This window comes from Glycine max, chromosome 19 (assembly GCF_000004515.6).
Source record: "Glycine max cultivar Williams 82 chromosome 19, Glycine_max_v4.0, whole genome shotgun sequence".
Lineage (NCBI taxonomy): Eukaryota > Viridiplantae > Streptophyta > Magnoliopsida > Fabales > Fabaceae > Glycine > Glycine max.
The window spans coordinates 19,202,248-19,215,755 of NC_038255.2; the positions used below are offsets into that span (position 1 = coordinate 19,202,248).

The following is a 13,508-nucleotide window of genomic DNA, read 5'->3' on the forward strand; positions in this document are numbered from 1 at the left end:
GCTTATATAGAAGTTTTACATCAGATTTTAGTAATGACCCACTAACCTAGAATTAAAATAACTTAATGCCATTAACCTAGGGAATTAAAAGAACTTAATGGCTGAGTGTAACTGAAATTGTGGCAACCAAAAGTCACCCCCAACAGCCAACAAGTCAGCCACCATTTGGTCTCCCAAAATGCTGATGCCTAGGTTGCCAATTGGTCTCCCATAGGATTGAGATAGTGATGTAAGGTCTCATTGTGTTCATATGTAAAAGAATGATCTATTTAACAGATGTACTACTCGGACTCGATTAACCTTCGTACTCCCGACCGAGTAAACTACTCGGAATCCAAAGAATCTAACAAGATTATTAAGGTAAAAGAAAAATTCTATCTTCTACCATAAGGATAAAAATATCCCATAAAATCGGAAGTTATGTATTATCAGAGAAAATATAAGATAGAATGATGCATTTCCCTAATTACATTATCTTATGAGAAAAATTGAGATCCTTTCATCCAATTTGACCTAATAAAAGGGGTCATTAAAGTTCAGGTAAATCAACTTTAATCCAACCTCACTATTCCTGCTGTTACCTCAGCGCTGCTAAATTAAGCGTCAAAGTGTCTTCTCATATACACTTCATTATGATTCAATGAGGAGCTCACAAAGGAGCAACATCGTGAAGAGATTCTGCCAAATTCGATAAGAACAACATGAATAATCCATTGGGGACACCTAGGAGTATAAATGAGCCAAACTATTTGTGAATTACTCGAGTTCGACTCTTTAAATGCTTAATCAAGCTTGATTGTTTAATTAAATAAATAAATCCAAGCTCAATATTGAGTTTGATTATTTAAATGAGCCAAGTCCAAGCTTTACAAGTTTAACATTAATAACTGGTGAATAAATTTATATATATATATATATATATCATAGAAAATTATAATAACATAAATTTCACACTATCACACCACATGTTTTGCACATATTTTTATTTGTAGTTGTTATATAATATTAAAATGTTTTTATAAATACTAAATTGATAAAGTTAAAAATTAATTTAAGAAAATTTTTCTTAAATTAAAAAAAAAGGTTATAAATGAACTAAACAACCCAAGTTCAAGCTTTAATTTTTTTAGTTAAACCCAAACTTTTAATTAAATTCATGTAAATAAATGAGTCAAGTTTGAACCATTTATTTTTTCAAGTCAAGTCTAAATTTTAGTGCTGACTCAATTCATTTACACTCTAAAAGACACATGTGGTCTCTAACAGCAAAAAAAAAGAAAACGATTTAAATTTTTTACTAAACTTAAGAAAAGGATACCGTAAAAAAAGAAAAGAAAAGCACCTATTTACCGTAGAGTTACGAACTTGCCAAAGAATGCCAAGTCATATTGCACAACTAATACTTGACTTATTTTAGAGCCAGAACAACGAGAACACTCTGGAAAAGACAAGGAATAATTAATAGCCCCCATAAATAGAAGTACAACTAGAACACACAAAAAAAGACTCAACAGTGGTTTATGATTGGGTAAATTTGGGTTTTCCAGTGCGAAATTGGCCTCAAGGTCAAGGAAAGCGTGGTGACTGGTGAGTTGAAGTTGAAGGAAGCGAATATGCGTGGAGCGAAATAGGAAGATTCTTGCGTAAGCAGCATCTTCCTCTCTCTTATTCTATTCCCTTATTTTCCCTTTTTGTTTCTTATTTCTCAAAATTCAAAGAACCTGAAATCAACCACAACCTTCTCCTATATATAATACACACTTCTGCATTGCTATTCCTTCTCAGCATTCTCCTTAGCCTCAGGTTCTCTCTCTCTCTCTCTCTCTCTCTTAGTTCTCACAATTCACAAAACACAGGTTGTGAACTTTTATTTTCTTCTTCTTTGTGGTTGTTTGTTAGTTGAGGCCTCTTCATGTTTTTGCGGTTGCTGGAGTTTTTAATTAAAGGGAAATTCTGGGGTCAAATTGTAAATGTTGTGAACAATATTTTCTTCTTTTAAATTAGTAAATATTGTTGACGAGTTGAGACTCGCGATGCTATGCGGTTATCTTAATTACTGCAAGGTTGAAGGAATATGGATGGGGTTTAGCTTTATGAGAACTGAATAAAAAAAAATACCCAATGACATTTTAGATTGTATTCTAGAGCAAATTAGATTATCTCTCCGTATAATTAGGAATGAGAGTTTATGGTATAGGTATATAAGTAGGAATTAGTTTTTGAGATTAATTTCTGTGCATTGATCGTGTAATTTGACACTTTTGTTGGTGTGACTTTTAAGATAGTCATTATAAAAGTTAACAAAATTATCTTAATGTTATTTTGTTATTGGATAACAGTGTAAAAACTTTTTAGATTGTCATTTCATACACCATCTACTCTTGTTTTTTTTGTCTTTTATAACACTAACACATCATATATCTCATTGCATTGCATCGATACACATTGCAAACTATGATATTCTTATATTCCTTTTCTACCTGAACCCAGTGTTGTTAAATAGCAGCCATGGCACCACCATGGTGGAATGGCATGGCGGATTTTTTGCCAACCACCACAGGCAATTTGTGAAGGGAGGCCTGCCATGGTGGCACCATGAGGTGCAATGACGTGTTTATATGGTGGAATTTTAGCCTTCTGTCATGTTCTGCCATTGATAACACTGCCTGGACCCCTATCAATAATTTCAACACAAAATCAATGCACCAGTGAACGAGCATAATTTTGGTGTATCTGAATGCATTGGATTTATTCATAAGAGGAAATTTGTCAACAATTGGCTAGCTGTGAATTTGTCAACACATTAACAGTACTTGCATGCTTATGGTGCATAGCTGCTAGGAGATTTTGTTTTTGTTGTTTTAATTGTGACAATTTGAAGAGATATAATGTGAGAAAGACTGCATGTCAGCTATCTGAAATTCTGAATTGGAAATTTTTATGAATTCAGGGATACTCATCTCATGATTTTATATAGGACTGGGAGGAGGAAATCTGAGTTATACAACCATACATTGATGGTTAAGATTAAATGTTATGTAATTTATAGAAGTCATTTAATTTTTTTAAGTTGGAAGTCAACCTAATTTTGAACATGGCGAATTAATTACAAGTTACAACAAATAGTGGAAGGTCACCTGAGTTAAATTCTTATATGATCTGTTATATACTCATTGTAATATGCAGTTCTTTGTGCTTGTATGTTAAAATTTGCTTGTGGTTGAATGTTAAAACTACATGCATACTGGCTCCAAATTTTATGAATTACTAATATTCTATTTGTAAGGCAGCATTGTTGGCTAGCACTTAACACTTTCCAACCAATCAGTACCAGCAACTTCTTGCTGGTACTCAAGTTGTCCTGCATCTTCTGTGGGGGATGACATGACTCAAAACAGCATACTGAATCACAGTAGAGCTCTTGAGGGTGTCCATGGGGTCCAAGTGGCCCCTAACTCGCCATTTGATTTGACAGAAACTAATCAAAGTGGGGACTTTCGTACTTCAACTGGTGGAGCATCAACTACAGAAGCAAATCAGCTGCTGTTGATGCAGTGAGTGAAATATATACCCATCACAATTGTCATACAATTTTTACTTGATTGTAACTTTTTTATGGCATTACAAAGAATTGAAAATTTACAAAGCCATGCACACTAACCTACTACTTACATGTTAACCAGAAGACTATGGCAACAGAGACCAGCATGCTTGAGACCCATCCATTGTGGTATTAGTTGTCACGGTACTGTTGAGATTTTTTTTTTCCATTTGATGTTATTTTATCAGTTTACTGTGAATGATCCTGTCTTAAATAATTGTTGTTACTGCATCCCTTTATCAGGTGATCAGACTCTTGCTGAAACAGTTGCTAATGTGCTTACTTCAATTCCTTTTATAGCTCTTGGAATCCATGCCCCCAGGTAATATATTGCTCCAAGTATCATGATTTTTTTGGCTAGAAACACATCTTTGTAATCTTATAAATAACCGTGTAATGTAGGAAGAATCTCAATTCTAAGTTGTATGCTAATTCACTAATTGGAGTTGGAGTGGCCTCAAGCATTTACCATTCTTCAAGAGGAAGGTTGAGGAAATTTTTGAGATGGGTTGACTACACAATGATAGCCACAACAACTATTGTGAGTAACATATAGATAAATATTTTTTTTTTCAGCAAAAATAGTAATTATATTAATTGAGTACCAGGGGTACTAAAAGATACAATATAATAATCAGTGTTAGGCTCGAGATTAAAATAGATCTCTGAACCAGCAACTGATAAAGAGTTACAAGCTACATTCATATGCTTGAAAAAAAAATTGGCTACATATAGATAAATATAACTATTGGCTATTCAATAACATGCAAAAACCCGATGATATCGGCTATATTCTCTACTTGGAAGCATTTATCAATAATTTTTGGATTTTTCTTTATTGTCTAGCTTGATATTGCTTTAGGATTTTCAGTGAGTAAATCAACTTGATATAGTATTTGAATATAAAATCATCTGCAGTGTTTGTCAATGGCCCTCCGAAATGAGAATCCAAAGTTACTGATGGCAGCATCTGCAATATGTCTTCCAGTTAATCCAATGATGGTTTCAGTTATTCACACTGGGATGATGGAGGTAAGTTGGTTTTCTAACTATTTATTTATGACAATTTAGTTTTCATAAGAAAAAAAGCATGGCTACCAAGTTAACAGTTAATATCACTGATGTATGACTCTAGAATTAGAAACACAAAACAGTGGTTGATTATATTACAGAAACAATCTGGTTTACTGACCAGATTTGCGGTACAAGCACTCAGCACACAAGGGTTTCCCCATGCAAGAAATTTCAAAAACATTAACAACAAATTGACACCTTAATTCCCCCTACAAGTCTATCAAACCATATATATAACTGTCACATCCTAAAACATATCTGCCTAATCCAGAATTAACACAACTGCCTAATACAGAATTGTAACTGCCTAACATACAACTTGGCTTATCAATGCCTTCCAGTATAGATGCAGCCTTGTCCTCAAAGCTAAAAGAAGGAAAGTGTCCTTTTCAGAACCGTATTTGAATTTGGTTCCATCAATTCAATTATCTCACATTCTGCATCTTCAACTCGTTCATCATCTTCTCCCAATGAAATCACATTCAATTTCCTCTCAGTTCATTGATGGGTTGGACACACCTAAAACAAGAATTTCCTGCTTTCTTTATATATATTCGTTGTCAGGAAGTCATATACCTCTGTTTCTGAATTGCAATGCTTGCTGCACAACTCCAGAAGAACTAGCTTGCTTTTTCTAGTATTAATGACCCATCTTTGATTCTGAGTTAGGACAGAACTTTTGTCTTGGTTTTGGTGAAAACCACTGATCTGACATGTCCTCTGTGATTCTTGGCCCAATCCTAGAACACTGAGAGGTTCTGTAATTGATTTGGTTGTTCCTGCAGGCTGTGATAAGGGGAGATTATTTTTGGTTGTGCGATCCAACCAGTTTGCCATGTAGTCACTGTACAATTCCACTTCCATCTTGCCATAGAAATGGATTTCATTACATCTGAAGATCATGGGTGTGCACCTTTCTCTGTATGATCTCACTCAATCCATTTATAAAACGCCCTGAAGCAACTGCGCTAGAAATTTCTGGTAATTGGGCAAGAAGAGTTTCAAACTTACATACAAATGTCATAAATTTCCTGACTTCAAAATGATTTTTGAAAGTTCAACTTTCTTGTATTTGGAAAAATGTTGTGATTTTTCTAAACATGGGGCAAGAGTTTGATTTTATATATATATATATATATATATATATTTTTTTTTTTTTTTTTTCTTTTTTCTTTATATTTTTAAATTTTACCTAAATATAAAATGATTTTTCTAACCATTGCTCCAAGGACAATGGTTAAGGAATTACTAAATAATTTTTTTCTTAGAAATCACAATGAAAATGCATTAACAACATAAATGTTGCATTTTTTAATAAAAAGATCTTCACTTTTGATTCGTTAGTATTTCCTTTAAGGGTTAGCAAAACGAAATTTGAAATTCATGCAATGTATGGAAATATTGTTACTTTGGCCTTTAAAATGCCTTATTGATCTGTCCCTTAATTGAAGGATAGGACCGATAAACAAAGTTAAACAGTGAAAAAAATAAATAAACGATAGAGAGATAGTCAGAGAAAGAGACAGCGAGAGAGACAGAGAGAGAGACAAAGAGAGAAACAGGGAGAGAGACAGGGAGAGAGACAGAGAGAGAGAGGACGCGAAAGAGTGCCAAGGAGTGAGAGAGAGATAGGGAGAGACAGAACTCGAAGGAAGGAGACATGGAGCGAAAACAGAAGGACACGAAGTGGTTCCTCATGGAGACGAAGGAGCATGGACCGAACGACAAATCCTTATGGCAGGGCACGAACCAACGTCCCTGGACGGGTCCCTCCCTATGCTGATGAAGATAACTGGACTACGGTGGTTACTAGAAGATCAGCGAAGGCCAGGAAGAAGCAACTGCTAATGGGAAGACAATCAAAGAACTTGGAATCAGGGGGCCACTCTAAATACTACAACCTTAACTGGAGGAACAATCCTGATATCACTTCCTTCTACTTCACTCATTTTCCTGATGAAGCTAACGAAGAGCTGCTATGGGGCTATTTTAAAAAGTGGGGCGATGTTCGTGAAGTATATATTGCTAAAAGGCTCAATAAGGAAGGTAGGAGATATGGATTCGTGCGGTTCAAGGGAGTGTCGGACGTAAAAGGGCTGGAGGTGAGACTGGATAATATCTTCATCAACGATTGCAAATTGTTCGTTAACCTACCTAGGTTCGAGAGGCTGGCACTGAAGACAGACTTGCAGAAGAAGAGTTTCATTGGGAGGAAGCCTCTTGACAGACCCAACAAACACTGTGGGGTAATTACTGGACCTCCGACGAGATCATACGCGGATGTAACGGCTAGTGGGGCTTATACAGGAGGCACAAAGAGAGAGGAAGCAACAATAACAACTATTCTCATCAATCCAGAAGAAGGGAGGGGGTATTGGTGCAATGAAGCTTGGGTTGGAAGGTTAAAGAAGGTGATAGAGGTGGGGACCTTAGAGGATCGTATAGCTTGGGAGTTAGGGTACAACACTCGAATCAACTTCCTCGGAGATGACATGGTTCTCTTTCCTGGGATGCCTGATCAAAAGGCCCAGCATATCATTCGAGCGGAAACGGAAATTGGAAACTCCCTCTTCTATTCTCTGAAGAAGTGGACGTCGGATTGCAGGCCCAAAAACAGGGTAGTTTGGCTTCAGGTGTGGGGATTCCCCATTCAGGTATGGGAAAAGGACCATTTCAGAAAGCTGTGGCTGCCATTGGCGATGTCATCGAGCTCGATGATGACACAGAAGACCGATACGGACTATACCGAGCTAGGTTACTGGTGCGGACACCTCTTCCGCTGTCGATAAGGACAAAGGTTCGCGTTTGTGTGGGGGACTTAGAGTATCGGGTATGGATAGTGGAAGAGACAGGGCTTGATGGCGGGTTGACCCGAAAAGGAAACTCGCCGTCGGAAGGATGGTCGGAGGAGATATCATCGGATGACGTCGCTGACGGTATCATAGACGACGGCGACACTATGTCTTCCTTTTCGCCGGAGTCGCCCTATCGGAAATAGTCATCGTCTGATATCCAACGGGTAGAGGGAGAGACCAATGGCCATTGCCATGCATTCGGACCCCTGGGTAAAAGCCAGGTGGACGTTACCTACCATGAAAAGTCAAAAGATATTTACGAAGGTATACAGGGCCCTCATTTTGGTAAGCTCGACATATGAGACAACTTTACGGGACCAGAGAAGGGATCAGCTAGCACTAAAGAGGTAATACAACAAGAACGAGGGCATAATAATCAGCAATTGGGAAGTAATTTGAATGCTGAAATAGAAGCACCAGTTGACCACACCTATATCGGGGAAGAAGACGACCACGTAATGCAACCCCACTCTCTCCTTATATCGGGGCAGAACCACCAAGGTGCTGGGCCAAGTTGCAACTCGGGCCCAAACACCATACAGGAGGGGTGTAGTAAGCAGGATGCTTACCCTGTAGCCTTCTCGGATGTGCAACACAACCACTCTCAAAAAGCTGGTGACACAAGCAAAAACATAGGCCCAACTTCGAAACCTAAGGGGTGTAATAAGGAGGATTTATTATCTGTAGCCCAACCCACTAAAGAAACTCCAGACAAGTATTCCAAAGTCTATACTAGACAAAAACACTCCCTCTCTAAAGCTCGACCCCTGCAGATTGAGGAAAATCACCCTCAGCTTCAACAAGGAGATGATGTTTCACTAACTCAAACTGCCAACCAGGACAATGCTAGCAACCAAAGATATGTGGAAGCAGAAAGAAGGCTAAAAAGTATTATTGAGTGCAGTGCAGAGGTATTGGAAGAAGCTTAGCACTTATGGCATATTGGAGAAAATATAGGCATGGGGGCAACCACAGATGACTCGGATATTCTTCAAAGTTATGCTTCTATGGAGTGCAGAGATAGAAAAGAAGCTAAGGAGTTGGGCAATAGGAAATCTTTAAAATGAATATTCTGTCATATAACATTAGAGGGCTGGGTAGAGTTATAAAGTGGGCCTCTATCAGGAGATTGTTTGGGAAACACAAGATACACCTCCTCTGTTTGCAAGAAACAAAGAGGGACTCTCTGGATAAGGCACTGTGCCAGGCTTTGTGGGGTCACTCAGACTTTGAATGGGAATGGGTCCCTGCTGTGAATACTGCTGGTGGTTTATTGTGTGTCTGGAACAATCATAACTTCCAGGTTGAGGTGAAAACTGCTGAAAGGGGATTCATTATGTTGGAGGGGGTTTGGATGGCAGAAATGCAGAGAGTTGTGGTGGCCAATATTTATGCTCCTTGTGAGATAGAAAGCAAAAGACAGCTGTGGCAGATGCTGTACTCAAGGAAGAACCAGTCTCAGGTTCAGTCTTGGTGCCTTGTAGGAGACTTTAACTGCATTAGACACCTAGCAGAAAGATTGGGAAGTAGCCACTCCAATTCAGAAGCTAATCTTATAGCTGAATTTAATGATTGGCTGGCTGAAACGGAGGTAGATGATATCCCTTGTGTGGGGAAGCCTTTTACTTGGGTTAGGCCTAATGGCTCTTGCAAGAGCAAGCTAGATAGAGTGTTAGTCTCTTATGACTGGCTATCTAAGTGACCTGATAGTTCCCAATTCAATCTTGAAAGGAACTATTCAGATCATTGCCCCATCCTAATGAATTCTAAATGCACTGATTGGGGCCCTAAGCCTTTTAGGGTCTTTGATGCTTGGCTGTCTAACAAGGACTACACTAAGGTGGTTAGGGACTGCTGGTCAGCAAATCAGCCTATGGGTTGGGGGGGGGGGGGGGGGGTATGCACTAAAATGCAAACTTCAGAACCTCAAACATAGGCTAAAATCCTGGAGCAGAGATAACTGTGGAGACCTAGGCAACAAGGTGAAGCAAACTGAGAAAAAGCTGAATGATCTGGAGGATTCTCTCACAGCTAACCCCTCTGAACAGCAAGTCCAACAGCTTAAGAAAACACAGTCTGACCTTTGGGAGCAGTCTCTTCTTCATGAATCAATAGTGAGGCAGAAATCTAGAAGCAAGTGGATCAAAGAGGGTGATGGCAACACCTCTTATTTTCACAAAATTATAAATTTTAGTAGAAGAAGGAATGCCTTGAGGGGGCTGCATATTGATGGCAATTGGGTAGATAAACCTGCTGTGGTTAAGGCTGCAATTCTTCAGCACTTCCAAGGCAGATTTGCTGAACCTTCCTTGAACAGACCCAATCTAGATGGGGTTTCCTTTAATGTTTTGTCCAGTAATCAGAGAGAAATGATGGTGGAACCTTTCAAAGAGGAGGAGATTTGTAGTGTTGTGTGGGCTTGTGGGAGTGACAAAAGCCCAGGGCCAGATGGCCTCAATTTCAAGTTCTTAAAGCACTTCTGGAATGAGCTGAAGCCTGAATTCCTAAGGTTTTTCTCAGAATTTTATGTGAATGCAATATTCCCTAAGGGCCTCAACTCATCATTCATTGCCCTTATCCCTAAGATTAAGGACCCCCAACTTATTAGTGACTTCAGACCTATATCTCTTATTGGCTGTGTTTACAAAATCATTGCTAAAGTCCTATCAAATAGGCTAAGCAAGGTCATGAATCACTTAATAGATGAAAGGCAACTAGCCTTTGTTAAGGGCAGACAGCTGCTTCATGGGGTTTTGATTGCAAATGAGGTTGTAGAGGAGGCCAGGAGATCTAAGAAGCCTTGTATGGTATTCAAAGTGGATTTCGAAAAAGCGTATGACTCGGTGTCTTGGCAATTCCTCTTCTATATGATGAGAAGAATGGGGTTTCATGAGAGGTGGATTGGATGGATAAAGGGCTGCCTTTCATCAGCATCCATATCTATTCTAGTAAATGGAAGCCCAACTGAAGAATTTAAACCTCAAAGAGGCTTGAGACAAGGAGACCCATTGGCCCCTTTTTTGTTTGACCTGGTTGCTGAAGGATTGACAGGTATGATGAGGGAAGCTGTGTCCAAAAATTACTACCACAGCTTTATGGTAGGCAAGAAAAGGGTTCCTGTCAACATCCTTCAATTTGCTGATGACACTATCTTCTTTGGGGAACCAACTATGAATAATGTCACAGCTATTAAGGCTATTCTCAGAAGCTTTGAGATGGTATCTGGTCTTAGAATTAATTTTGCTAAGAGCCAATTCGGTGCGATTGGCCAACCTGAGGAATGGTGTAGTCTTGCTGCTGACTACTTGCATTGTGGCCCCCTGCAGCTCCCATTCATATACCTAGGGATGCCTATAGGTGTTAACCCTAGAAGGAAGGTGGTGTGGGAGCCTATAATCAGAAAATTTGAAGCCAAATTGAACAAATGGAACCACAGAAGCATCTCTATGGCTGGCAGAATTACCTTAATCAATGCTGTCTTGACAGCTTTGCCCTTGTTTTATATGTCTTTTTTCAGGGCCCCTTCAGCAGTCATCAAGAGGCTCACTACTATCCAAAGACAATTTCTTTGGGGTGGAAACTTGGAAGGAAAAAAGATAGCTTGGATCTCATGGCAGCAAGTGTGTGCTCCTAGAGAAAAGGGAGGGTTGGGAATCAAAGATATCAAGGCTTTTAATAGAGCTCTTCTCATCAAGTGGAAATGGTTGATGTTCCAGCAACCAGATCATCTATGGAGCAGAATCCTCACTTCAAAGTACAGGGGTTGGAGAGGTTTCGAAGAGGGTCCTCCTAAGCAGATTTTCTCCTCTTGGTGGTCTGACTTAAGATCAATTATTCAACATAGTAGCATGGCTGCTGTTAATAAGCAGTTTCTTTGGAAACTGGGCAGGGGTGATCAAATTTTATTTTGGGAAGACTCATGGGTGGGAGATGGAACTATTCTTAGAGACAAATACTCAGAATTATATCAAATATCATCTCAAAAACTACAGACAGTGGCAAGCATGGGGATTTTTGGAGAAACTGGCTGGGAGTGGAAATTCTCCTGGAGAAGATATCTCTTTGACAATGAATTGGGGGGAGCCTCAGCTTTTATTGACAAGACTGCAGCAATAAGTATCAATGCAGCCTTGATGGACTCTTGGGTGTGGGGAGCTGAACCAACGGGGATCTTCTCTACAAACTCTGCTTATAATTGTATCAGACCTGATCAGCTATTCTATCAGCCAAATAGTGGCTTCAGACAGCTATGGGAAATCAAAATCCCCCCCACAGCTTTATCCTTTGCTTGGAGATTACTCTGGGATAGGCTTCCTTCTAAGGAAAACCTAATCAGGAGGCAGATTGTCCTTCAAAATGACCTTTGCCCCTTCTGCCAAAGCCAAGTCGAATCTGCATCCCATCTATTTTTCACTTGTCATAAAGTTATGCCTTTGTGGTGGGAATTCGACACATGGGTGAGGGAAGATAGAGTTCTGCACAGTAAGCCTATGGACAACTTTCTTCAGCACTGCTCATTGGCTGGCTCGAGGAATTCCAACAGAAGGAGGAAGATATGGTGGATAGCAGCTACAAGATCCATATGGAATCTCAGAAATGACATGATTTTTAATAATCAGCCTTTTGACATCTCTAAATTGGTGGACAAAGCAATCTTTCTCACTTGGTCATGGCTGAGGGGATGGGAAAAGGATTTCAATGTTCCTTTTCACCAATGGTCCTCAAATATGTCTTTGTCTTTTATCTAGTGTGTGATTTGTTGGGTTGGGCACTGCTGTTCTTTGTTGGCCTCTTATTTGTTGGTTATATTCTTGTGTTTTAGGGGATTTTATTCCCTGTACCTTATTGTAGTACTTCTGGTACTATTCTTATCATATATATAATATTATCTTTGGCTGTTCAAAAAAAAAAAACGATAAATATTTGAGTAAATCGATTAGTATACGAAAGTATATCTAGCTATAATATTTCTATTATGTTGTTTAGGTATCAGAATTGTAATGTTATAATACCTTTTCATCCTGGGAATAAAATGCACATATTCTTAGAGGTGTTTTTCACTCTGACGACACAGCTGTTTAGTGTACTAGTAGTAGTAATAATAGGTTACCCTTTAAATACTATACGAGTTCCTAGTAGAAACATATGATCTTGTCAATAATTAAAATTTTAACATTTATAATTAAGCTTTTCTTATAATTTTTTTTATTCAGGTAGCATTTGCTAGAAGGGCATTGAAGGATCCAGACTTGAGAATGGCTCACACAGTGCATAAGACATCGTCGTTACTTGGTGGTATGCTTTTTGTAGCTGATGATTTATTTCCTAAAACTCCTTACCTTCATGCTGCATGGCATCTTGCTGCTGCTGTTGGTGTAGGCACCTGCAATAAGCTTCTTGAGTAGGTGTGCACACTCTATTCGAAAGCTGGAAACTATGCATTCTGAGTAAGAATAGCATCAGCATAATCTGTCGACTTAATTTGTAGAAGCAATGGTTAAGATCATAAGGTAGTACATTGTATTTTATTGGATTCGGTTGAGGATGTAGATATGCAAATTAGGTTCCAAATTATTCTACCCCTCTTCAATTTGTAGTTTTATGTTCATTAGTTAAACTCATTGGAGAAAGCGATTCATGCAGCAAAAATCTGGCACCTATTCTTCTCCTTAGATAAACATGCAGTTATATATAAAACATCGTGCATTATAATTCTATCTGAACATGTATGTTGAGATACTATGGAGACTCTTGACTTTTTAGTTTGAAGTGTGATGGGATTTTCTGAAGATTGGAAATATATTATATCATGATTTTTAGGAAGTACAGTTGACTCATTTCCGAATTATCAACAGTTTGAACAAAAACCACATCAAATAAAAAACACTTCTAAAGATTTGATGTCTACGGGCTAAGTTTATTAATTGTTTAAACTTAAAAGCAAAAGTAATACGAGAAAAAAAAAATAAAGGAGAGAA

At 38.5% G+C, this 13,508-nt stretch overlaps 1 protein-coding gene across 8 annotated transcripts; it reads left to right on the forward strand.

Annotated features, from left to right (window-relative positions):
• Positions 1-1,443: 1,443 nt before the first annotated feature.
• Positions 1,444-13,253, forward strand: LOC100781322 (uncharacterized). Of its 8 annotated transcripts, XM_006603988.4 has the most exons (8): positions 1,479-1,803; positions 3,291-3,554; positions 3,684-3,745; positions 3,845-3,923; positions 4,004-4,142; positions 4,520-4,633; positions 5,461-5,580; positions 12,744-12,819. In XM_006603988.4, exons 2-7 carry the CDS (start codon positions 3,385-3,387, stop codon positions 5,569-5,571), a joined length of 675 nt encoding a protein of 224 aa, XP_006604051.1. In that variant the 5' UTR covers positions 1,479-1,803; positions 3,291-3,384; the 3' UTR covers positions 5,572-5,580; positions 12,744-12,819. The 8 variants fall into 8 exon arrangements, with proteins under 8 accessions (XP_025982972.1, XP_006604049.1, XP_006604051.1 ...); XM_006603986.4 differs by lacking the exon at positions 5,461-5,580 and having other exon boundaries at positions 1,452-1,643; positions 12,744-13,253; XM_041013011.1 differs by lacking the exon at positions 12,744-12,819 and having other exon boundaries at positions 1,479-1,643; positions 5,461-5,582.
• The last annotated feature ends 255 nt before the right edge of the window (positions 13,254-13,508 follow it).